Source organism: Eptatretus burgeri, chromosome 10 (genome assembly GCF_056783735.1).
Source record: "Eptatretus burgeri isolate ZD-2024b chromosome 10, Ebu_testis_v1, whole genome shotgun sequence".
Taxonomy (NCBI): domain Eukaryota; kingdom Metazoa; phylum Chordata; class Myxini; order Myxiniformes; family Myxinidae; genus Eptatretus; species Eptatretus burgeri.
In genome coordinates this window covers 68724190-68748448 of record NC_140970.1, presented here as the reverse complement: position 1 = coordinate 68748448, position 24259 = coordinate 68724190, and the positions used below count along the sequence as shown (strand labels likewise).

Sequence of the window (24259 nt, the reverse complement as noted above, 5' to 3'; positions counted from 1 at the left end):
TGAATGAATTAACAATCCAAAAATAGCAATAACACCCAAGCTGGGTAATTGGCAATAGTGCTCTGTTATGCCAGAATATGTCACAAATATTTTGTACAAAATGGCATTCAGTAAAAGAGATGGAAGCACTAATTGGAGAGGAATATGGAGCGACTTGATAGCGAGACAGTAAAACTAACATGGCAGGTTAAAAACTCCTGCTGTAGCTGATGGCCTGTCTCTCTATCGGTAATGTACATTCACCAATTCCTTGTAATACCCTGGCATATTCCAGCACCAACAATGAAATACGAGATGTACTTTGCCCCAGATTAGGAGCGGCCTTACAAACATGTCTGAGCAAAGATCGATCTTCCTAAAAATACTCCTCTCCCCCATCCTACTTTCGACTGTTTGATATTGTGATACTCACTGACATTGAGAGCGTTTCCATGGATACGAGAAGCACACGATTAGCACAGCCACCCCAGAGGTAATTGGACACAGAGATCAAGCAGGAGATGGCGTTTGATGCCAAACTTATGCTTCCACTCTGCTCCCATCCTTTATCTATTAAGAAAAGGAGTTGAAAGGATCATAGTAGATAAGGATAGTGGTATTTGCGGGCAATGAGTTCAAGGGAATGATACACCAGCTTCCCTATGTCACTTCATCTTGAGTATAAATGACCCCCATTCAACTGCAGCCTGAGCAGTACTTGTACATTTTGACAAAGGGGGTGTTTTGGAAGGTGTAGAGTCAATGTAGATATCTGAAATGTGTAAACATAAATGTGCCATTGCAAAGGGCCACCCTCCCATGGGCTTTTGTTTTTGAAGTCGAGCAAATGGTTACCTGTGGGGTGAGAAAACACTGCGATGGTGCCATCCGCCATGCCTGCATACACCTTGCCTCCGGCATGTCGCAGCGAGCATATAGTATGAGGGCCCATTGATGGGAACCCAGCTAAATGTATCTTCTTGAGGCCTGGGCTACAGCGGTACACTGCTAGGCTGGGAGTGGCCATGTTTGGGACAGAAATAAAGGAACAGGTAAGAGTGGGTGAGGAAAATTTATGTTGGATACAAGTGTGTGCTTTTTATTTGACATTTGTAGAAAAGCAATCAATCGTAATATAGTTTGGCCTTGTGATGAAGAGTGCAGGCACACCTCCCATCCTCCATGGCTAGCCACATGCAGGGTTCCCAAGTGTCCAGTCTTTCTGCTGATCCCACAAATACCATATGCATGACAGGCGACTCCACAGTGAAGCACTCAGTAATTCTTGGGACACGACGGTTCGTCGATAGCACTGCCACCTGGCCCATGCCACCACTACCGCCGCCGACCTGAAATGTAGAGGGTTAGGTGGAAATCAAAAGAATAATGAATGATAAGTAAACTTAGAAATAAATTTAAAGAATGATAGATAATGACAAAGTAAGTGCTGCAACTAAAGGAGCTTTTAGAAAATAAGAAAAACATCAGAGAAGTGATAACAGCTGGGAAGGAAATCCTATGGTCAAATCAATAGGTAGAGTGAGTGGTAGCCGAGTGAAGACACGACTGTCACCCCAAAGATTGTGGGTTCAAATCTAACTGAATGCATTTGCATCGAGTCACTCGAAGTTTCTGAAAACCAAGTTGATCACAATGAGATTGTCAAAAAAAACAGAAAAAGCTAGCTCACAACCTTCAGGGAGGAAGTAATCTGCCCACCTTGTCTCGCCTCGTCTCGTCTCGTCTCATCTCATATCTACACCTGTGGTGCCATTCCATATTTTGAAGTTGACTTGATGCCTTTGGGGTAATTTGGGATGAGCATCAACATAAAGGCAGCACCACTCAACATCACTTTAGAAAATATGTTTATCTGGATGATCATCCTCAGACCGTCAGGCACATAGGGCTGCTGAAGCCATTTCATTGGTGAGAGGGCACAATCCTGAAAGGGTCACCACTCCAAAACAAGATGTTCGAATCGCTCACTTTTTTCAGCAAGATGGCACTCATTTTGTCGATGGAGGAAGGATGACTGGCTGAGTCAACCCAACTGGAGGTTTTTTTGGCACAGGTGTATGGGCCTCCAACTCAGAACCTTAAGATCCTAAGCCAACCATCTTACCTGTTAAACCACAACCAAGCCTCACTGAAAAATATGTCACTTCAAAAAAAGGCTTTAATGCCAAGATAATTTTTTTGGTAATGTAATTCATCAGATGGTATCCACTAATTTAAATTACTGAGTCTGGATAGTCAAGTCCTGTTTGAATACCCATCTGAGTACTTGCCTCATCATAATACACCACTAACTCAGTTTCAAATCACATTACTAATGTCCTGGTAATTAATGTAAAAATACAATGTCTTTGTCTTGGAGGTTTATTTATTTATTTATTTATTTATTTATTCATATGCAGTCTGCAGCTACTTGGCAGCTACATGACAGGCTGAGTCAACCCCCTGGTGTATTAATTCAGCGGCCGACAGGGCTTGAACTCAGGACCCTAGGATCCCAAGCCACCACCCTAACCACTGAGCCAACACCAGGCTTTACGTTTTAGTGTGACATAGCACAACACAGCAGCGTTGTAAATGAGCGTTCAAATACATTCTGTCCAGGTCCTATGCCATCATTTGTTGCAAAACAACAATAAAAACAAAATAACAAGAACATAAAACTCAGAGGAACTTAATTCTCATTCTTATAATTAAATAATTAGCTTTTGAACAAAGAAACTATGATCAATGTTAAACAGGGAATGTGATTATAAATGTATTGACACAGAGATATATATTATGTCTTCACACACCCATATTGAACCCTCCACCAATGACAGTTGGCTTTTCTGGTCATCCAGAACGGGTGCACCAATCGGATTGTACGCGGCGCATTCCGGCTGCATGGCACAAATGTTGGGGGTAAAAAAACAAAAAATTACAATGGTGCAAAGATTATGCATTATAAACCAAATAAAAACTTCAATCATAACATCTTTTATTCATATTATCAAATGGCTGGTGTTGGTGGAATCATCTTTCTATGTTAACAAACGTCATGCTGAAGAAGGTGTAAAGGCGAGACCCGCGAGTCATGCTGGCGAAGTTCAAAGGTGGGAAGATGTGCGAGAAGCAGTGGGTAGCGAGAGGTGTGCAGCATCTTCCCATCTTCCTCAGCCGAGAACCAGGCAGGTTGGTTGTCATCCTCTATGCACCAATGAAAAGGGAGGAACAATTAGGATGGTTGGTTGAATTGGCAAGGACAATATTGACAAAGGAATAAGGAGGGAATTCGACAACCTATCCAGCTCAGATAAGTTTCTGTTCTGACATTGGGAGCGATTTCTTGCATGGCATGAAATTGGTGTGTTTATACATTGAACTTTGTTACTTTCACTATCAGTCAATAATTCTCTGTCCACCAGGTCGGTTCAGAGGGATCTCTGTGCTGCCTAGTCTGGGTTTGATTCCCAACCCGGTGATAAACCATCCTCAAGAACTTCAGGATGTACAACGTATGGTCTTCCAGTAACCCACACCTGGTTAAACTTCAAAAATCCAGGCTGATTGTACACCTAAACTCTTTTTTATTCCTCATTTCTCCATACATGTAACTGCTTTTGTTGAGGCAGACACAGTGCTATTCCACTCCACCCTCTTGGGCTTCAATTCAACCAGGTGGTGCATTGCCATCTCATTGTCATCCCCCATCCTAACCAATGATCTTTCTTACTCACATGAACCCTCCCTAACTCGACCCTTTTATTTGCAGGTTTTGTGCTTCTGTCTCTCCTCTCTGTCAACTTTTCTTTTTCGTTAATTACCTTCCCTATTGTGTCCAAGAGTTGCTCCACTGCCCTTACTACCAGTTAATACTCTGTCACCTTCCTATTTCATGGGCCTTGATCTTCCAAAGACCAAAGACTATCAGATTGGTGCTTTAAAAGTATGGTGTTGCATCACAAAGTGCACCATTAAGCTGGGGACCCATCTGCTAGCATGAACTGATGAACTCTAACGATCCCACGTCATCTTTCTAGGAAGAGTAGAATTATTTCCGGCAGAACCTTTCCCAAATTCCTGCCCTAATGCATCGGGGCACCGCATCAGCAGCACAGCCCCACTCCCAGAAGTGATGCAACCAGTGGGCTAATTTTATAGTTGAGTCTTGGTCAAATGAACATCTGCTCAAGACAATGTAATATTTTCATTCCTCACAATGGGTTAGTATCTGTTGTAAAATACACGTTTTAAAAATAGTTCATTAACAGTACCTACCGGACCCGGACGGACACACACACACACACACACACACACACACACACACACACACACACACACACACACACACACACACACACACACACACACACACACACACACACACACACACACACACACACACACACACACACACCAAGTTATCAATTGAAGTCAATCTGTACTTCACACAACAGTGAATTTTCTGAGAACAACAAAAACATACTTGTATAAATATGGATGTATAGCAACATTGTAAAATAATTACAATTAAACACCTGAAAAAGTTGTACAATCTACAATGTCATTATGGAACTCTGGCACTGATTTTAAATGGAATGGTCAATGTTACAAGAGAAAAATCACCTTCTAACTTTCATAATTGCTCCCCAATCACAAAAACACAAGAACATCCTCCCGAAACAGATGTGAAAGGGAAGAGACAAAGCTTTGGTACACTTTATGCTGATGTTCCACATATTAAAATTCTACATCGAAGTCCACAAACCCAGGGCAAGTTGGGCAATGTATAGATCTCGCAGCCAGCTGGCTCGAACAAGTGGAGATGCAGCATTGAATACAGCTCCAAAGGTTGTAGGTCGTCCGTGCCTGCACACACACATGGCAAGTAGTACTATAGTTGAAAAGATGTCTAAGTCAACCAGCATGACAAGCCACCATCCAAAGGAAAGGTTTTTTTTTTTTTAATAGATCAAGTGGCACAATGAATGTGCACCTCAACAAGTACATACTTGTCTGGTCGACCTTTCAGTTGCAGCATGATGAGGGAGCGGCCCATCTCTCCAGCCTCAGCCTCTCGTTGCTTCAATCTCTGCTCCAGTGTTGTCATACAGGCATGCAAGTCCATGGGGCATAAGGCCTACGAAGAAATAACTTTCCTTGAGAGGCACAATAATGACCAACAGGTGTGAGACTGAAATCTTACGTTTTCAGATTCATCCTGGTTTGAACTATATACATTAAAAATAGTTTGTCAGACCAAGTAGAGGGAGCAAACAAACTTACAGGATAGGACCATTTGAGGGTGCCCACCAGATGGCAGATCTGAGACAGGATTTCAGAGTCATGGCGGAGGTCTTTGAGTTCCTGTGAAAGTGAAGCTGGAATCTCACTGATTTGACCTGAGGGCGTTGGTGCAAACAAGTTTAAAATATGATGTGAATGAATGGATTGTTTTCCAATCACTTTGTGGTCATCAATTCAAAGCTCCTTGGTAAATAAGCTTCAGTTGCCTTCAGCATCCTCCATGTTGTTTATAATGTCTCAATGTAGACATTTTACAGACAAAACAAGTAAAAAAATGACATAAAATGTCATAGCCCCCATTGTTTTAGTAATTTTGCTGTCTGGAGCTAAAGCCCATATTCATGCACAAATAAAGTGATGTGCACATGTATGCCATCATGTACTGTGCTTGGGCCAAGTTTGAACAAAATCGAACCATTCATGTCGGAGAAATGGTGAGGGACATGTTTAAGTAACAAAATGGCCGCCAGATGGCCATCTTGGATCTAATCTCAAAAATAAATGACTTGCTTATGCAAGCTGTCATTCCTTATCTGGTGCCAGGTTTGAACAACATAGGTAAATGCTTGTCCAAGAAATGGTTGACGACATGTTCAACATCAGGTATTTTTTACAAATAAAATGGCCGCCAGTCAGCCATATTGGATCTGATCTCGAAAAATAATAACAAGCTTATGTAAGCCATCATTCTTTATCTGTGCCCCAAGTTTGAACAAGATCGATAAATGCATACCTGAGAAATCGTTGAAGACGTGTTCGACACTGGGGTTTGTTTGTTTTTACAACTAAAATGGCCGCAAGTCGGCCATCTTGGATCTAATCTCAAAACAACATTACGTGCATATGTAAGCCATTGTTCTTTATCTGTGTGCCAAGTTTAAATAACCGTTAAATGCATGTCCGAGAAATGGTTGAGGTAGTGTTCAGCATTGGGTTTTTTTACAATTAAAATGGCCTCCAGTCGGCCATATTGGATATCATCTCAAAAAAAAATGATGTGCTTATGTAAGCAGTCATTCTTTATCTGTTTGCCAAGTTTGAATAACATCGGTAAATGCATCCACAAAATGGTTGAGGATGCGTTTGACACCAGGGTTTTTTTTTTCCAACTAAAATGGCCGCCAATCGGCCATCTTGGATCTGATATAAAAAAAAAAAGACGTGCATATGGTACACCATCATGTGTTGTCTTTTTGCCAAGTATGAATAAAATCGGTCCAGACATGTCTGAGTTATGGTTGCGGACACACGCATGCATGGACACGAAAATCGAGGCGAAATCCATGAGCCCCCTTTCGGATAAAGTTCAATAGGGACTAATATTAATTGAAGTATTTTTAATCAAATGTATGCAAGACATATACATGTCGATATTACGTTTATAACCACACCAAAACCTCTTGTTATCTTTTTGATTTATTATTTCCATTTTGAAATTTTTCCAAATGGAAATCCAATGCTGACCTCATTTGCTGCTGCCAGTGCAGGATCTTTGAAACGTCATAATTCACTGCAGAATGTTGGCAGGCATGCACTGAAACTCTGAGAAACAGCAGCGTTCGGGGCACCCTAAAGTATTGTTATGGCCTGAGGTTCAAGGTTCTCTACGAGGAGAAGTGCTCGAGTTCCTCCAGAACACACGGTCCTGAGGCCACCAGTCGCAGATAACTCCATTCACAGTTGGTTGCTAATCAACTACGAATGCCAGTTGGTACCTCCAATCCTGGCAGGGTTACAACAACTTTGCGTGTTACCTTACCTTTGGATAACCGCACCAAGGGGGTGTTGTGCCCTCAAGCGCACACTCGGATTACTGCCGAGCGATAGTGAGTGTACGCCGGTTGAGAGAGCAAATCATGTGGGGTAGAACTTCCCAGCTAACACTACGTATGGACAATACTGCACCAATGGAGGAAAAGATGCCATGAACTGGGTACATTTACAATCAAGCAATGTATTTACAGCAATGGTGAGGAAAAGTACATGTACAAGTTAGGGTTTTAAAATAAGGAAGATATTGTTGCGGTTGTGGAAATTCGCAAACCACCATTCAGGTCCCGTAGGTGAGATATCTCTGTAAGTACATGTGTAGTTAGCCCCAACCCGTTGTTTAGAGGGAATAAATGTGATTCATTTGGGCTGCGACGCTTTGAGATAGCCGTTTTTCTGTTCTATCTTTATTTTGAACCAACCACGCTCCAACCATCACACAACAACAACGCCAACAGCCACGATCTTTACCTTCACAATTCGCTCCCGCAAACATCGCATCACCGCCATTCCGAATGGCACCATGGCCATAAACCACCACCATAAACCCTCCACCACCTTCACCTCTCTCCTTATGCGGCCATTCCTGCACCACCTGTGAGCACTGAGCGTCGGGCTGTCCTGGACTCGTACAAGATACGCGCCGAGCCGCGAGTGCAAAATGCGGCCTTTCCGAGGAGAATTCGGATCAGGAATGCTGCACGCCCACTTCTGATCCGTCCAATCAGCAAGCGCGGGGCGGTTTGGCTCCACCTCCAGGCGCGTCTGTGTGGAATCGAGATATGCAAATTCTAGGATCAGGGGAGATTCATGCCCCTTTTTCTCCGTCCAAGGGGCGAGCGTGGCTCCGCCCCCGAGCTCATTCTGATCCGGAAATTTGCATATGGGTTCTCCTGCCGGCCTATAAAGCGCCGAGTGCAAGGCGAATCTGGGCAGAGTCAGTTTTGGAAGAGCGGAGTGGAGTCGGGAGGCGAGGGCGTCCCGGTGGTTTTCGGCAGTCGGCTGAGGAGAATTGGGGGAAGAGTCCGAGGAGCTCGGGTCCGAGGCAAGGAAGATGGCGGTCGGCGACGAGGTCGCGGTGGAATCGCTCGTCGCGGAACCCAAGCAAGCCAGCTATACTCTTTCCCCAGAGCATCAACAATCTCCCCCCCTTTTTCCCCCGCGCTGAGATAGTGCGAAAAGGGGGCCCCGTTCCCACCCCACTCCAAGCAGTGCCAACGAAACCCGCGAAGGAGCACGAAGTCGGGGCTCCGCCGTGCTGCCACATTTGCAGCTCATCACAAAGATGCAGGTAGGACCCACCCGGTCTCGCGGACCTGACCGCTCTTTCAGGTCCCGCGCAAATATTGGCCCACAGGCCCTGTCTGCCCCCTTGTCTTTGAGGGTGGCCTTTTCTTTTGTTTCTGTGTAAACGTGTGTGTGGCACCAGTCTGGTGAAGTAAAACTGTTAAGTGTTGCCGTGTGTCGGTCTTAGTAGGTAGTATCTCTGCGTCGTTGTTTCTTTTGTAGCATTTAATATATGTGCATTCTGTTTGGCTGTATTTGGGTGCTCTCCGTGTGCCGCGGAATAAATGTGCATCATGTTGAACTGTTTTCCCATTTCGCTTCGTCTTTTCTTTAATTGAATCTCCATCTTGCTTCACGTAAAGGGTTGGTAGTGGGCTTAATACGCCCGATAATGAATCGGAACCGTCGAGGCCGACGATAACACCGCTCGGTTATCCAGATAGTACGGAACGGATTGCTTAAGCGGCCCGTGTCCGGAGTCGACCTGCGGCAAGGTGCGATCGCCCGGTCTACCCTCCGCGTGGGTACTTAGGTAGGTCGAGTTTGGTGAACAACCCTATCCCACGCGGGGGGCCGATTGGCACGATCGTGGTGAGGCCGAAAGGCCCACCCGTGACTAGCTCCCGGCATTAGTCTGAGAGGGTCACGACAGAATTGTCCGTCCGGTGGGCGACGTGCCGCGATTCGAGTTACGTGGCCGTTCGCACATCGGCGGGTGCGAATTCGCAACAATATGTAGAGAGCAGGGAAAGCAAGGATTGGTGAGGTGCGGCAAAATAAACCAGTTATATACAAAGAAAAGACCGAGTGTAGAGCAAAATAGTTTTAATACTTCTACAATCTTACTTAATTTAACATGACAGGCGCCATCAGAAACACTCCCGAGGAAGTTACATAGCAAGAAAGATGATGGAAAGTACAAGGTGTTTGCGACCTCTCGGTTACCATGCGGGATTGATGAACCCGTGCAGCCCAGCTGCTGAGGAGGGGGAAAGAGGAGGAATACTGAAGGTGCCTAAAGTACGTGGTCCGAGGAGGTGCAAGTGAGGGTGCGGTGATGTGAAAGTGAGGTGCAGAGAGGAAGCTGTAACTGGTGCGTTTCTGTGGGGCCACCCTGAAGGGGACAATTGTTAAGGTTAGGGACTTGCCTGGGTAATCGCTGATGCTCCTTTGATGAATGTGTGTCCACAGCAGATGAGATAGAAAAAAAGAAGAATAACCTGTGAGAATATAGCCTAAGGAGGTGTAAGAAAGTCTGTAAGTGATTGGGTGCTATTGGCTCGGCCCGAAGGACTACGCTCGATCTGGATCTCTCGCTTACTTAGCACTTCACTCTGTGTGTTCCGCCTCCGCTCTGATCCGCCTCTCTTATTATCTCCTCCAAGCCAATTAAATCACACGAACCAACAGCCGTGTATCTCCGAGCTGAATTACGAGCGAGCTGAGCGAGCCCGCCGTGTGGGATGCACAGCTCCTTATAGTTACTTGGCGAGGGAGGAGCTTAACATCGGATCAAGCGGAGCGATAGACGTTTCCCAGGTGATGAACCCAGAGCTAAATGTCCCTTCTTGAAGCAACACACAATGCGCTCAACCGCATACCATTCTAGTTGTTCATGGGATCTTACCTGCTCGTTCTTCCTCAGCCTCTCCACCCTGGACTTGAACCTGAAGCAGTGGTACACTCCACTTGAGTGTGTACCGAGGTCCAGTAGGAACCACACCATTACCATCATAAGGAGTACTGCACACAGTTGAACAAACATAAATGTATTATGAATGCATTTAATCCTCAAGGCAAGAATTGCAATCATTTTAACAACATTAACATAATCATGACCAAAATGACAATGTGGTGTAATGCAAATGAGTATTATATGAGGTTGAGTAGCAATCTTGACTCATGAGATAAGGCTGAGTGTGTGAGCGAGCTCGATTGTGAATTGCACATTTTGTGAAACAAGAACCTTATACAGTATATACAGTACTCATGTTTTCCATTCCCATATGGATCGCAGTTCCTCACCGAGGGTTCACTGTGACAGCAATGAGCAGGTTATTGAGCAGAAAGAGTCTTCGTCGTTTGTTCTTAAGGAGCTCTCCACGATCTCCCAACACGCTTTCCATCATGTCATCCTTACGAATGATGAAGCTGTCACCAGCCTGCAAGGACTACTCACAGGTGCATGGAAAAGGTTGGCTTGTTTTCCTTTTCATCAAATGAATCCTTTCTCAGACTCCACTCCCATTTTTCTACGGTTTTTTTTTTTTGCATTCACTCACATTTTCACCATTTATTTATATCCCTGATTCAATCCTTTTCACCGAATGCCATCCAACTCCTTACTGAGACCAGAAATGAGGAAAGGTATTAATTGAGTTGAAGCAACAAGTTTGTAAGCTCATCAATAAATATTCCCCTCGTTTCACCTTGGCTAGGCACCTGTCGTTAAGTGTGCCTGCTATTGCACGGCACTCTGCATGCTGATCTGCTTCGCGGCGGTGTTCATTGAGCTGGCTTGCCAGGGCCTCCAGTTCTGACAGTGCCATTTGAAGGGAAAGGCGGTCTGTATGCTTGGGTGCAGTGTGTCGAAGCATGTCCTGCAAGAGGAAGAATGAGAAACAAAGCTTTAATTCAGCAGAGTAGTACGACATATTTGCAGGACAATGTCTCACAATTATCAGTGATGAAATGCACTGCTGTGCAAACATCTTAGACATTCTGGAGTTTCAATATATAGATGTGATGAGCATCAACAATGTACTCAAAGCCCCGGCTAATGTTTTCCACTATTATAACAATGTTGACTGCAAATAATGGAGCTTAGTTTGAGTGAGAAGAAACCAAGCTTGTCATTTAGCAAACTTTCATTCACACTGATGAGAATCTTCAAAAACTTGTGATCACAATTCAAGTTTGGGGGTACATATCATCAAATGGTGTTGGAGAATTGCTGAACATTGATGGTATATTCAAGATTGACTGCAGCAAGGTACAAACACATTTTAATCCACCTTGATATCCACAGTGGTGCAAGACTTATTGGGCCAAACTTCCATCTTACAGCATGATAATGATCCCAAATACAGAGCTGGAATTATTGCAACCGATTTACAAAAGAAAGAACAAGCTCAATTCCTTCAACACATGGAATAACCCCCTCAAAGTCAAGATCTTAATGTCTTTGAAGCTGTATGGGACAATTTGGACAAAGAAAAAAAAAAAAGAATCCCAGCAACTTAAATTACCTTTGGAAGATCTGGAAGAAGCGTGGAACACCATTCCATAGGAGTTTATCACAAAATAATTTGAAAGTGTCCCGAGAAGAATTTCAATGGTTTTGAAGGAAAAGGTGGACATACTTACTATAAGTTTATGTCAAGGTTGTGCACACGTTTCATTATTTGAATAAGATTTCCTTTTTCATAAAGGTGTTATTACATTGATTATTACATTAAAGGTGAACAAAAAGTTTGTTTACTTGTGCATCAGAATAGGAAAATGCAAAATGTCTAATACTTTTGCAAAGCAATATATATATATATATATATATATATATATATATATATATATATATATATATATATATATATATATATATATATATATATATATATATATATATATATATTTCACCTCATTTCCCTCCCCCCAACCCCCCCCCACCCAAAAAAAAATTGGGGGAAGAGATGTTTGGGTAATATGACAGATGTGATTTAAGTCACAACAACCATGAACTAGTTCTCTCATCTGGGCCCTGTTCTTTCATCCCCTCTTCCTGTCCAGGTTGGAGTTCCTCAAGGTAGCGTTCTGGGCCCTGTTCTTTTTCTGGTTTTCATCAATGATCTCTCCGACTCTCTGGAAAATCCTCTTTATCTCTTTGCTGATGACTCCAGCCTCTACCGTACCATCGGTCATCCCTCAGACCCTCAATGAACATCTGTCATCAAGCAGCAGCTTCTTCGCTCTCCGCAGATCTGGATAAAATCACAAACTGGTCCAACACGTGGAACATGCCTTTCAATCCTGACAAATCTCACACTCTCACTATGTCTCTCTGAGAGGACCATTTGGAATCCCCCCTCCCCATCTACTTTTCAACAATCCGCTGGAAGAAGTCCTTTCATTCAACCTTCTGGGTCTCACTATCTGTCATGATCTTTTCTGGGAAAGCCACATTTCCAACCTGGCCTCCAAAGCCAGTCGCCGACTGGGAATCCGTCGTGCAAAGTCTTTCCTCGGCCCACCTGAGCTCCTGACCACATCCGAAGCTGTCGTCCGCAGCCTGATGGAGTACTGCTCTCCCCTCTGGGCTGGTGCTCCTGTCTCTCACCTTTCTCAGATTCACGCTGTGGAAACCAAGGCATTTCGGATCATTGGTATCTCCCGCGATGAGCCCGAGTCTGAGTCTCTCACTCTCTCACTGCAGGCAGGTCGGTGGTCTTTCTGTCTTCTACCACCTCCTCTCTGGGCTCGCCCCCCTGCTCTGTCTATGATAGACATGTCTATGTCCCCCCCCCATATTTCCACAGGGCGCTCAAGGTCCGCCAACAACCCCCTTCTGGTAAAACTACAAAAATCACGAATCACCGCTCATCTTCACTCTTTCATTCCTCTTTTTCCCCACCTTTGGAATAAATTCCCTCACTGTGTTCAATTCCATTCTTCCCTCCAGGCCTTCAAAACAGCCATTCACCACCACCTCTTATCTTCCCCCATCCAAAAACCTCAATCTTTTCTACCCCCGTAAATCCACCCCAAGCCCACCTCCTTTAAATTCCCTGCTTTCCTTCCTGAAAGTCCCTGTAATGTCCATCTTGTATACCCCATGTTCCCCGTCCCATCCCTCTCCCTTCCACAGATCTCCTAATGTCTCTGTTCCCCACTGTTATGTCTTTCCCACTCCCACCCCTCTTGTCTCATGCCCCCCTTGCTGTGCGTCGTGTATTAGCTCTCATTCGAGCCTTGACAATGTATACCAAAAAAACCCCAAAACTAATCAGAGTTTACCGTCTGAAATTTCTGAAGTTTTCTTCGTAAGATCCATTATGTGGTGTTATTCCATAAATTCAGTCTTATATTAATCTCATTTTTAATGTGCAGAAGAAATGCGAGATTCGATTTACCTGCAGCAGCATGATGAGCTGTGGAAAGCGCTGGATGGGCAGCATGAGCAGACTGGGAAGCAAGCGGCGATCACAGCTCTCCTGTTTGCAACTCTTCACCCAAATAAACAAACCATACTTGTCACTAGATACACGTCGGCAGATAATAACAGCAGGAAAATAAAAGCTGCAGAAAAATCATACTTTTAAGTGTGGGAAAGAATGGTATAATTTACTAAAATATATACATACAAGCATGCGGGTTGCATGGAAATATAAGAAGAAGCTGACAATAATGGAAGATGCATTATTCCAATTATGAGAGTATTTTCGGACTTTTAAATATAAAAAAATATAAGTGACAGTTTAAGCAAGAAAAGGGTTTTCGAATTATGCAAAAGAAAAAAATATATATAGCTTTCGGTGGTCAAGTTGGATTTTTACCCTCGCCGAAGGAGAGAGTATTGGATTTGGACCCGTTTGTTTGTCTGTTTGTTTGTTTGTTTGTCCGCACAGAACTTTCGTGTTTTTCTTCACAACCGCTAGTCAGATTGAGACTAATTTTTCACCATAGGATTGAGCACTCATGCAGAATGTTTTAATGATAATTATGACGTCATAGGTCACGTGGTGTGTGGCAGCCATGTTGGAAAAACCCAAAAGCTTTGGACCTCTGCATCTGAAACCACACCAAGAAAAAAGTTAAAACTTGGCGCATGGCAAGTACTCCTCATGGGGAATGAACGTGATGTTTTATGATGTCATAAGTGTCTTCATTTTGACATCATAATTGCACATGGAGAACGCTACATCTGGTCAGTATAAAAAAATTTTGAGTGTCATCTAGGGATAAAATGGTCCACAGAAAAAATAATTTGATGACATCAGTCATGTGATTTGGCAGCCATATTGTTTTTTTTTGTTTTTTTTTTTAAACCTTAAAAAATCTTCTTCTCTAAAGTGGCTGAACAGATCGAGGCGAAACCTTAAATGTATGACCACCTATCCATGAGGAACAAAAGGTTCACACATATGACATCATAGGTTACATGGTTTGGCAGCCATATTGGATTTACCATAAAACCTGTAAAAAATCTTCTTCTCCGGAACGGCTGGACAGATTGAAGGGAAACTTCACAAAAATGTTCCCCAAGCCTTGTTTGTACAAGTTTGTTGAGGAATAATTGATAGGTCACATAGATTGGCAGCCATATTGGATTGAAGTAAAATATTAAATAATGCTTTTTCTGGAACTGCTTAATCAATCAAAATGAAACTTCAAATGATGATCTAGTAGTGATGGAGAATACGTGTTTTAAATTTCAACTTCATCGGACACATGGTCTGGTAGTCAGAATTATTTAATTTTTTTGATCTGGGTTCTTTTTGTTTTTTTATTTTAATTATTTTTGGGGGAATAAGGCTCACTTGGCTGTGCCTGGATGTGGTTGAGGGTAGAGGACTAGCAGCTGAAATGTGAATCCTATCCAGGTTCCTCCTGATGGCTTCATCTCTGCTTTTTGCTTGTTCAGGTTCCTTCTGATTACTCCAATGCAGGACTGTACCGATTTGGTCTTCCATCTGATTTGAATTTAATTTATTTTAATTCCATTCTAAATTCAATTGAATAATAATAATAAAAAAATGTCATGGGTCAGGGTCAGGTGTCCGATCAAAGTGGGGTTGCATCAAAGCGGGACATCTTGGTATGTTCGAATTATGTCTCATCAATTATGTAACACACAAATGTACACAAATGCCACACAAAACTACACAAACATCACACAAAATAAGTCCTGGTGAGGGTCTACAATCTCTGATTGCTCTTTTTCTTGTTCCTGTTATTACATTTGAGGACAAATGTGATGGTCAGCAACTGTCTGTACAACCAAAAAAAAAAAAAGGAAAAGAACAGAAGACAAAGAGAACACATGAAAAGAAAAGAATTAGTGTTGGCATGTTAGCATTCCCATCTGAACCACTGGCTCATTATATGAAGAACCCAGTTAAAAATTCCATGTAGGTATATACAATATGCCTGTGTCCATTCTCTACGACTGTCCATGTAATTAATGTGAAGTACACTGACGTTTACAAATGTCTGTCTTCTGTGTTATCTATATATGTACATGCTCCATGAGCCTGAGATTAACGAGCAGAGTACCCATCCGACGTGCAATCTTGTTCCAAGCTTTCTTCCAACACTTCGCTGTATTTGGGTGGTGTATAGGAAACAAACCGCTGCTTTGATCACTCTCAAAATTAAAAAATAACCTGGGTTACGTATACGAAGCAAAAACATGCATACTGCTGATGTGCATGTATAATGCATTGTGGTTATACGGCTCGGATAATTTCAATTAGCCGATATATTTACCTCAAAAATTACCACTTTATCTATTGGCAGAATCCATATACCCACGGTACTGGCCCAAGGGCCTACTCTACAATGCATGGGATGTTTTGTTCACATGATTGTGAATGTCACTGCCAGATTAACAAGCCAAACAAGTTATTATTGGCATCTTCCAAAATGAGGTTGAAGCACAAGGCTTGTTGCTCTCACATTGCATGCAGAACGGTGGTCTCTCTTTTTTTAATCCCTTCTCCTCGGTACATATACCGCTGCTCTCTCAACCATCCAAGCCACTTTCAGCTCCCCCCCCTCCTCCACCCCTGCAAGTTCAGGATGTATCTCTTTTACCAGTAACCTCCTCCTGGTTAAACTCACAAACTCCAGGATAACTGCATACCTCTTTTGTTTAACTTTTCTCCCACTGGTGGAATCACCTTCCTGAGGCTGTTCAATAAGACGACGACAATAAGTTTACAAGTGCAATCACATGACGTCAACAGGTTATGTCCTACAAATGCAATGCAATCACCGGGATGACCAATCAAGCATATTCCATCAGAACATGCTTTCAATTATTCTTTTGTTACACTTGTACAAAAACCATGACGATGTCATACTCATGCGTGTATTGCAATGGCATCGTGCTGTTTTGTTTAGGAGATAAACTACTTTGGGGTTGTATCAGAATAAGAGAGCTGATGAAAAAAAAAAAAACAGAACACTTCTGGCTTTCATCCTGAAACATTTGTCTAAAATGTATTTTCCATTACCGAGCCATTTATGAGATCCAAACTCCAAATATTTTTCCCAATAAAAGTAAATTGCTTATTTATGCAAAAAAAAAAAGATCGCCTCACCAAAACTTGGAAACCTACATTGAGGAATTCACGGAAGTTTGGACGCGTAGCGCTGGCCTTGCGGAGAATCTGCATCGCCATGCTTACATTTCCCACGTACTCGGTGTACACCTCGTGCACCATTGACCTTGAGAACTGCAAGACATCATACATCATCTGTATTTAACATCTGGCATCCATTCTAACAGTCCTTTATGTTGTTGACTAAAAATAACTGGAAGACTGTCTTCATACAAAACTGGTTAACTAAAACTGAGGAACATGTCAGAGGTCAAAGGCAAACATATTTTCTTCTTCTTCCTCTTCTTCACCACACATGGTTGCGAGTCGCATCATTTGATGGGGAGATGGCTGTGCTGTTGATGCATTCAGCAAACAGCGGAGAGAAGGATTAATGTTGTTGCCTGCCACCAAGTATATGAAGTTTGACCTCATTGGGAAGATTTGGGAAATAAAAATAAAACTGGAGGAACTCGCAATCGAGAAAGATAATATTCAAGTCAGAAGGGGTTATGGGGTTATCTACATATTCATCATCATCAAGCCCTGTGCAGAGCATTGGTATTATAAAAGGAGTTACGAGGCTACAATCCTGGTGGGGTCGCCACTCCAACTCAGGAAGTCGGGGCAGGGATTTGGAATTTGTCCATGGTGCCGGTGATAGCTCGCGTACTCTTCGCGAATGACACCGTGGGATCTTTAACGTCCACCAACAAATGCCTGCAGATGGGGACACCCAGTTTAACGTCCATAGAAGGGACGGCACACACACACACACACGCCGATGACTCACCCTGCCTGTGAAACCAAGCTGTGAAACAGGGATGACAAAACCTGTGAAAACAAGATGCCACCGGGATGTGAAACCAGGATGACAGTTTATAACTGAGCTGAGATTGAAACAGGCTCGACAGCTTAAAGACGAGTGTTCGTACCTCCAAGCCATCCTGCCAGCCTACCGACATATTACACACAAAACTGCTGGAATCTTTCACTTCTCATGGGTTTTCATTGCCAAAGGATAAGATATAAATAAGATCATGTCAGCTTGAACAGTGTTGTGAACAAATAAAATGGAGAGTCATTCAAAATTACTCAAGAATGGAGAAAATTTGAGAACATCATAGATTGTTTTTTTGTTTTTTTACGATTTAAAAAAATCTATTCAAGGTTCTCAATGTCATCGCCGTCATTAATTATACATGAAAAGTGAATTGGCTTAAAAAAAAAAAAATACAGAATATACACAATGAATCCAGGTGATGCGGTGAAGAATGCACAAATATGTAAATGCAGACAGAATCGCACCGATGCCACAAACAGATCCCCGATGGTCTCGTCCCGGTCCCAGTTTTGAACCCGCTCAGCCAACGCCATGCTGAAAATGCGATGGCATTGCAGAATCTCGCGCAGACGAAAAAAGATGGTACGAATCTTCCTCTCACTCAACACCCGTTGCTCTCGCTCCAACATTGGTCGTTCGTAGAACTACACATTGAAAACGGCAATGTTAGGATTCTTGTTGTTGGACGAACTTTAAACATTTACGGTCAGACCAGGAAACAACTTGATGAAGCCAACTTACTTGCTGGATTCTTTGCAGGGCATCCACATAGTTCTTCTCACTGTCGACTATGGACTTCAGAATGCAGCGACGAAGCATCTAGCAACGAAAACGTACAAAGTATTGCTTCATATTCGCAAAGCCGTACAAGCCAATCAGCAGAGTTTCTCATTTTGGGTCTTTTATATCATGATTATAACCAATCAAATTGTTTGTTGTTACAAACAGGGTACTGGATAATTGCAGCACACCTAAAGTAATTAATCCTCTCCAACTTTCTGGTCATTGATCAACACTTGGACGATTGCCTTCGTCACTTGATACTGAACAAGCACCTCCTGCTCAGCAATGAATGGGTTCTCTGAACCTCAAATACATGGTATATGCAGCTGGACATATCCCATGAAGACTCCATGGCAACAAGCCCTCTGTCATGTACGAGTGCCATTAAAGATCAACTTTATAACTCTGTGGGCTCTGCACATACAGTATATGCATTAAGCATTGAGTTTGCACTAAATGACATTTTCTCATCGATTGTTGACATTATTATGCACAGTAGTTTACATGGTGAAATTCCCCTCCTATGCAAGTTAATCTAAAGATCTTTCTTCCCCCTCTTTAAACCCAAATACAACTGGTACGGGCCCGTAGGGGCGTAAACGATGACTGGATTGGGGCATTATTTCAATTAGATCGGACCAACCGTATCATAAATGGCCATAACTTGGGAAACACCTGGGAAACGTATTCAGATCCCCAGCGTCAATTGTGACGTCACATCAAATGATTACCTCCATCCACCATGGGAGCCAACAACTCATCTTGCTCACTGCCAACAAACTACTTCTGGTGAAACGACAAAAATCAAGAATCATTTGCTCACCTTCACTCTTTCATTCCTCTTTTTTTTTTCCACCTCTGGAACAAACTCCCACACTCACTTCAATCCCACTCTTCCCTCCAGGTCTTCAAAACAGCTGTTCACCACCATCTCTTATCTTCCCCCATCCAAAACCATAATCTTTTCTACCCCTGTTAATCCACCCCAAACCCACCTCCTTAAAACTCCCTGCTTTACTTCCTGAAAGTCCCTGTAGTGTCCATCTTGTTTACCCACCCCATCCCTCTCCCTTCTACAGATCTCCTTATGTCTCTGTTCCCCAATGTTTTGTGCCTACCTCTCCTGCCCCCCTTGTCTCCTGCTACCCTTGTTATACATTCTGTGTGTTGGCTTTTATATGAGCCTCAATATTGTACACAAAAAACTCTTACTTATTGACACACTGTTTGCAAATGGGAATATAAAATTAAAGTTTAATTGAAACTAGCATAAACCTTCCAGCTATGCACAGGCTGAACAAAGCAGATCCTGCTGCTCACAACGACCGCCCACTACGTATAGGTTGTACTGCTGTGTCATGAACATGATCCATCGACCCATCGGGACCATATTCTGTGCAGAGCATTGGTGCTGCCCAAGCAGTCTTCTTAGCTATTGGGCACAATCCTGGACGGGTCGCCACTCCGACGCAGGACACCAGCAAGCTGGCACTTATTTTGCCTACCTTGGAAGGATGACAGGCAGAGTCAACCCCACCTGGTATTAATTAAACAGCCGAGGGGGATTTGAACTCATGATCCGAGGATCACAAGCCCACCACCCTAACCATTAAGCCAACACCAGGCATATGAGCATGATAACAATGTATATATTGACCAAAAGGGGCTAGCTTCCCCTGGGGGAGCATCATCCGGAAACATGTTTAGGGCTACTTGACCATCATCAGCATGGAGCAGATGCCCCCATTTGAGGATGCCATGCAACCTTGAGGCTTTGTATCAAATGGAAAATCATTCACTGTTGAGGTACTCAGAACCATGTGCCATAACAGCTATTGCTGCATTAATCTTGATCATGACACAACAGCACGAACTATTCTGTATGTAGCTGTAGTAAGCAGAAGAATCTATTGTGTTCAGTCTGCATATAGCCAGAATGCTTATGCTTCTTTGAATTGTGAGGGTCCTGGCTGCCTTTCCAGATGTGCTTGTGGACCACAGAAAGGATGGTGTGTGGCAGGTACATCCTGTTGGTCAGGATCCATGCAGAAATAGTCGTCGTGGTGTGTGGTTCCTGGTACCACAACAGTGAAGAAGTTTATTTTTGGTAAAAATTAAAGTTTCTTCACGAGATAAAAGTAAAGCTTATTTTTTTCTTCCCCTCTTTAACCAATCGGCATAACTTCCCTGCAGTGTGATGCTTGCAGATAATTTTGTATTTCCTTCTTTCACAATCCGTGCAAAGTACAATCGATGATATAATTATTATTGCTGAAAATACCTGTGTTGGATTCAGGCCTTCTGGCATGGGGCTGAGAGAAGGTGGCACTGCCTTTGCTTCAGTAATCTTGAAATCACGATAAAAGTCATCATCTGGTGAAGTGGCCATCCGCCCTGGTCATATGACAAGCACACCAGAATAAATATATATGTACATATATGTATGTCGAAACATGTGAAGTGCGACGAGCACTCCACCAATCCCCATTCGACACATTCCACACCAAAGAGTCCGCCTCCAACACAGTGGCTTCGGCCCGGTAACTCTGTCTCAGAGACAAAGATTATATGTTCATCATCAGCCAAACATCAGACGGGGAACCACCGATCCAGATTTCAGACTTATTTGCCCTCATCAGGATGATATCCCGATAAACATCGAATCAATGATGACCACATTAGGCGTTTATACATCAGATGCACCTCCTGACTGTTATGGTGATCATCGCCGCGGATTATGTCTCAAACGATGCCTTCTGGCTGTGCTTTCTGGTTCTTCAACCACAACACACACATCACGTGCCTTCTGGTTGAATGGATTGCATGAGCAAGAACAATTGTCTGGGTGGCAGACGGATAGTTGTTCTGTGCGGATTATGCGGTTTTACTGTGAGACATAATCCACGGTGTTGCTCACCATAACAGTCAGGATGTGTGTGTGTGTGTGTGTGTGTGTGTGTGTGTGTGTGTGTGTGTGTGTGTGTGTGTGTGTGTGTGTGTGTGTGTGTGTGTGTGTGTGTGTGTGTGTGTGTGTGTGTATATACATACACACACACACACATATATATATACAGCTCTGGAAAAAATTAAGAGACCACTGCAAAATTATCAGTTTTTCTGGTTTTACTATTTATAGGAATGCGTTTGAGTAAAATGAACATTTTTGTTTTATTCTATAAACTACTGAAAACATTTCTCCCAAATTCTAAATAAAAATATTGTCATTTAGAGCATTTATTTGCAGAAAATGACAACTGGTCAAAATAACAACAAAGATTCAGTGTTTTCACACCTCAAATAATACAAACAAAACAAGTTCATATTCATTTTTAAACAACACAAGACTAATGTTTTAACTTAGGAAGAGTTCAGAAATCAATATTTTGTGGAATAACCCTGATTTTCAATCACAGCTTTCATGCGTCTTGGCATGCTCTCCACCAGTCTTTCACATTGCTGTCGGGTGACTTCATGCCACTCCTGGTGCAAAAATTCAAGCAGCTCGGCTTTGTTTGATGGCTTGTGACCATCCATCTTCCTCTTGATCACATTCCAGAGGTTTTCAATGGGGTTCAGGTCTGGAGATTGGGCTGGCCATGACAGGGTCTTGATCTGATGGTCCTCCATCCACACCTTGATTGACCTAGCTGTGTGGCATGGAGTATTGGTCCTGCTGGAAAAACCAATCCTCAGAGTTGGGGAACATTGTCAGAGCAGAAGGAAGCAAGTGTTCTTCCAGGACAACATTGTACGTCGCTTGATTCATGAGTCCTTCACAAAGACAAATCTGCCCGATTCCAGCCTTGCTGAAGCACCCCCCAGAACATCACCGATCCTCCACCAAATTTCACAGTGGGTGCGAGACACTGTGGCTCGTAGGCCTCTCCAGGTCTCCGTCTAACCATTGGACGACCTGGTGTTGGGCAAAGTTGAAAATTGGACTCATCAGAGATGACCACCTTACTCCAGTCATCTAGGGTCCAATCCTTATGGTATTTTGCAAACCTCAGCCTGACTCTTCTTTGCTTCTCATTGATGAAGGACTTTTTTTTCTAGCTTTGCACGACTTCAGCCCTGCCCCTCGGAGCCTGTTTCGAACCGTCCTCGTCGTGCACTTCACCCCAGCTGCCGTTTGCCATTCTTTTTGTAGGTCACTTGATGTCATCCCACTGTTGTTGAGTGACATTCAAATGAGTTGGCGGTCATCCCGGTCAGTGGAAAGTAGTTTTCCCCCTCTGCTAGTCTGTAGCTTTGTTGTCCCCAATGTCTGCTGCTTGACCTTGTTGTTATGAACCGCCATCTTTGAAATTTTAAGGATGGAAGCAACGTGACGCTCACTGTATCCCTCTGCCAGTAAAGCCAGAACTGAACCCTTCTTTTCCTCACTGAAAAGTTTTCTTTTCAACTCTTTTGGCATGGTCAATAGTTATTTTTTTGATTCCAATTACTTTTGAGGTACGACTAGCACTGTTTTTGCCATCCAGCTGGTCCTATTGCAAGAGGATAGTGATGACCACAGCAGTGGTTTTTATACTTTTCCTTGTTAAATAAGATTTGGTTCAGGTGATCACCTAATCAGTACCTCACTAAGTAGAATGAGGTGTGCCTGTGTTGGAATTCAACAGACACTGGAATGGAATGGCTGCCATACATGGAGAGATGCTGATTTAAATTTTTTTGGGAGTGGTCTCTTATTTTTTTTCAAGAGCTGTGTATAGATAGATATATAGATAGATAGATAGATAGATATATTTATTTTACAAGCAAGCACAATAATACTCATTGTACAAAACACGAGATAGTGGATATATTTGGACCAGAGAAGCGAACGAGCAACACAACCTAGTTTGTAAACAAATTATTTATTAAAAGCATTCAATAGCAACAGGGAATTGACTCTCCAGGTCTCCCACCTTTTGGGTGGTACGATGAATAGATCTGTGTCATATGAAAGCTAAATATTGAACTATTTTTAAAATATCACGCACACATAATCGGTCGGTCAGATAGAGCTCACTTTAATGTCCCCTTGTCTCCGACTTTTTCAGATGGGCAGGGGGACAACTGTCTTTGACCTTGTTGGAGGGGCGGGGGCCAAAAATGAAATAGCAGAATAATATTTGATCAAAAATAATTACAACTTCTAATGCAATGGGTGAGAAGGAGCACCTAACAGTTAAGGGGAAATAAATGAAATCAAGCATAGGTGGAGTGTTAAAGGGAAACAAAAATACAAGATATTAGGCCTGTTAGAAGGGTGAAGGGGGTAATGAGGAGTGAGCACAGGTTGGAGTAGATGTTTTGGCTTCAACCGCACCAACTTGCAAAGCTACAGTCGTGCCTGCAAAGTGTCGAGCGCAGTGGAAGCGTTATGGGATCGGTCAACACATAGAGTAGAACAGTGTGCCAGGCAGAGATGTTCTGAAGGCAGTGAAAACATACAAACAACCACATTGGCACTAATATCTTGTAGAGGCAGTGTAAGAGCCATGAGGGTGCAAACAATACGCAGACTGAAGCACTGGGTCCTGGCGAGAAAGCCATATGAGCATCAGCAATGCGCAAAATGGTGCATTTGCTTAAACCCATACAGGACAGATGGGTGCCCGTAACTTCCAGATGAACCAACCATGATAGATGGATGCAATTCCTCTTCTCTCTTCATGATCTTCTGTTTTTGTTTCGAGTGTACTGCTTTTGAATCCCCCCAATCCTCTTGAACTAACGGATAAGGAGAAAAGATTCAGGTTTCCAATGGTGGCAGCTTTTCATCTCACATCTCAGTGACCTGCTTCCAAAGTTAACTCAACCATTCTGCAGTTGTCTGTTATCGTCGATCATTGTACACTTTCTTGTGTCGACTGTTATTCGTATTGTGTGCTTATTGCCATGTCCTTTGCATACCCGTTTGGTTATTTTGATCTTGTGTGCCTACCTTCGCTGGTTGAGCCTACCTATTTTCCTCCAAACT

The 24259-nt window shown here is 43.0% G+C and overlaps 1 protein-coding gene across 4 annotated transcripts in view; it reads right to left on the bottom strand.

The window, feature by feature from the left end:
* The window catches only part of ARHGEF10 (Rho guanine nucleotide exchange factor 10), a 133480-nt gene that overhangs the window by 42037 nt on the left and 67184 nt on the right, over window positions 1-24259 (bottom strand). For 3 of the 4 annotated variants that reach the window (XM_085898837.1, XM_085898838.1, XM_085898836.1), the window contains 16 exons: window positions 20570-20682; window positions 18247-18324; window positions 17970-18149; window positions 16680-16796; window positions 13470-13562; window positions 10773-10943; window positions 10369-10514; window positions 9971-10086; window positions 5266-5381; window positions 4992-5119; window positions 4748-4848; window positions 3035-3186; window positions 2793-2879; window positions 1150-1328; window positions 835-992; window positions 413-549 (listed from right to left, as the gene is read on the bottom strand). In XM_085898837.1, the coding sequence (XP_085754963.1) occupies window positions 413-549; window positions 835-992; window positions 1150-1328; window positions 2793-2879; window positions 3035-3186; window positions 4748-4848; window positions 4992-5119; window positions 5266-5381; window positions 9971-10086; window positions 10369-10514; window positions 10773-10943; window positions 13470-13562; window positions 16680-16796; window positions 17970-18149; window positions 18247-18324; window positions 20570-20682 (2072 nt within the window). The remainder of the gene's footprint in view (window positions 1-412; window positions 550-834; window positions 993-1149; window positions 1329-2792; window positions 2880-3034; window positions 3187-4747; window positions 4849-4991; window positions 5120-5265; window positions 5382-9970; window positions 10087-10368; window positions 10515-10772; window positions 10944-13469; window positions 13563-16679; window positions 16797-17969; window positions 18150-18246; window positions 18325-20569; window positions 20683-24259) is intronic. The other variant, XM_085898839.1, reaches the window with a different exon arrangement.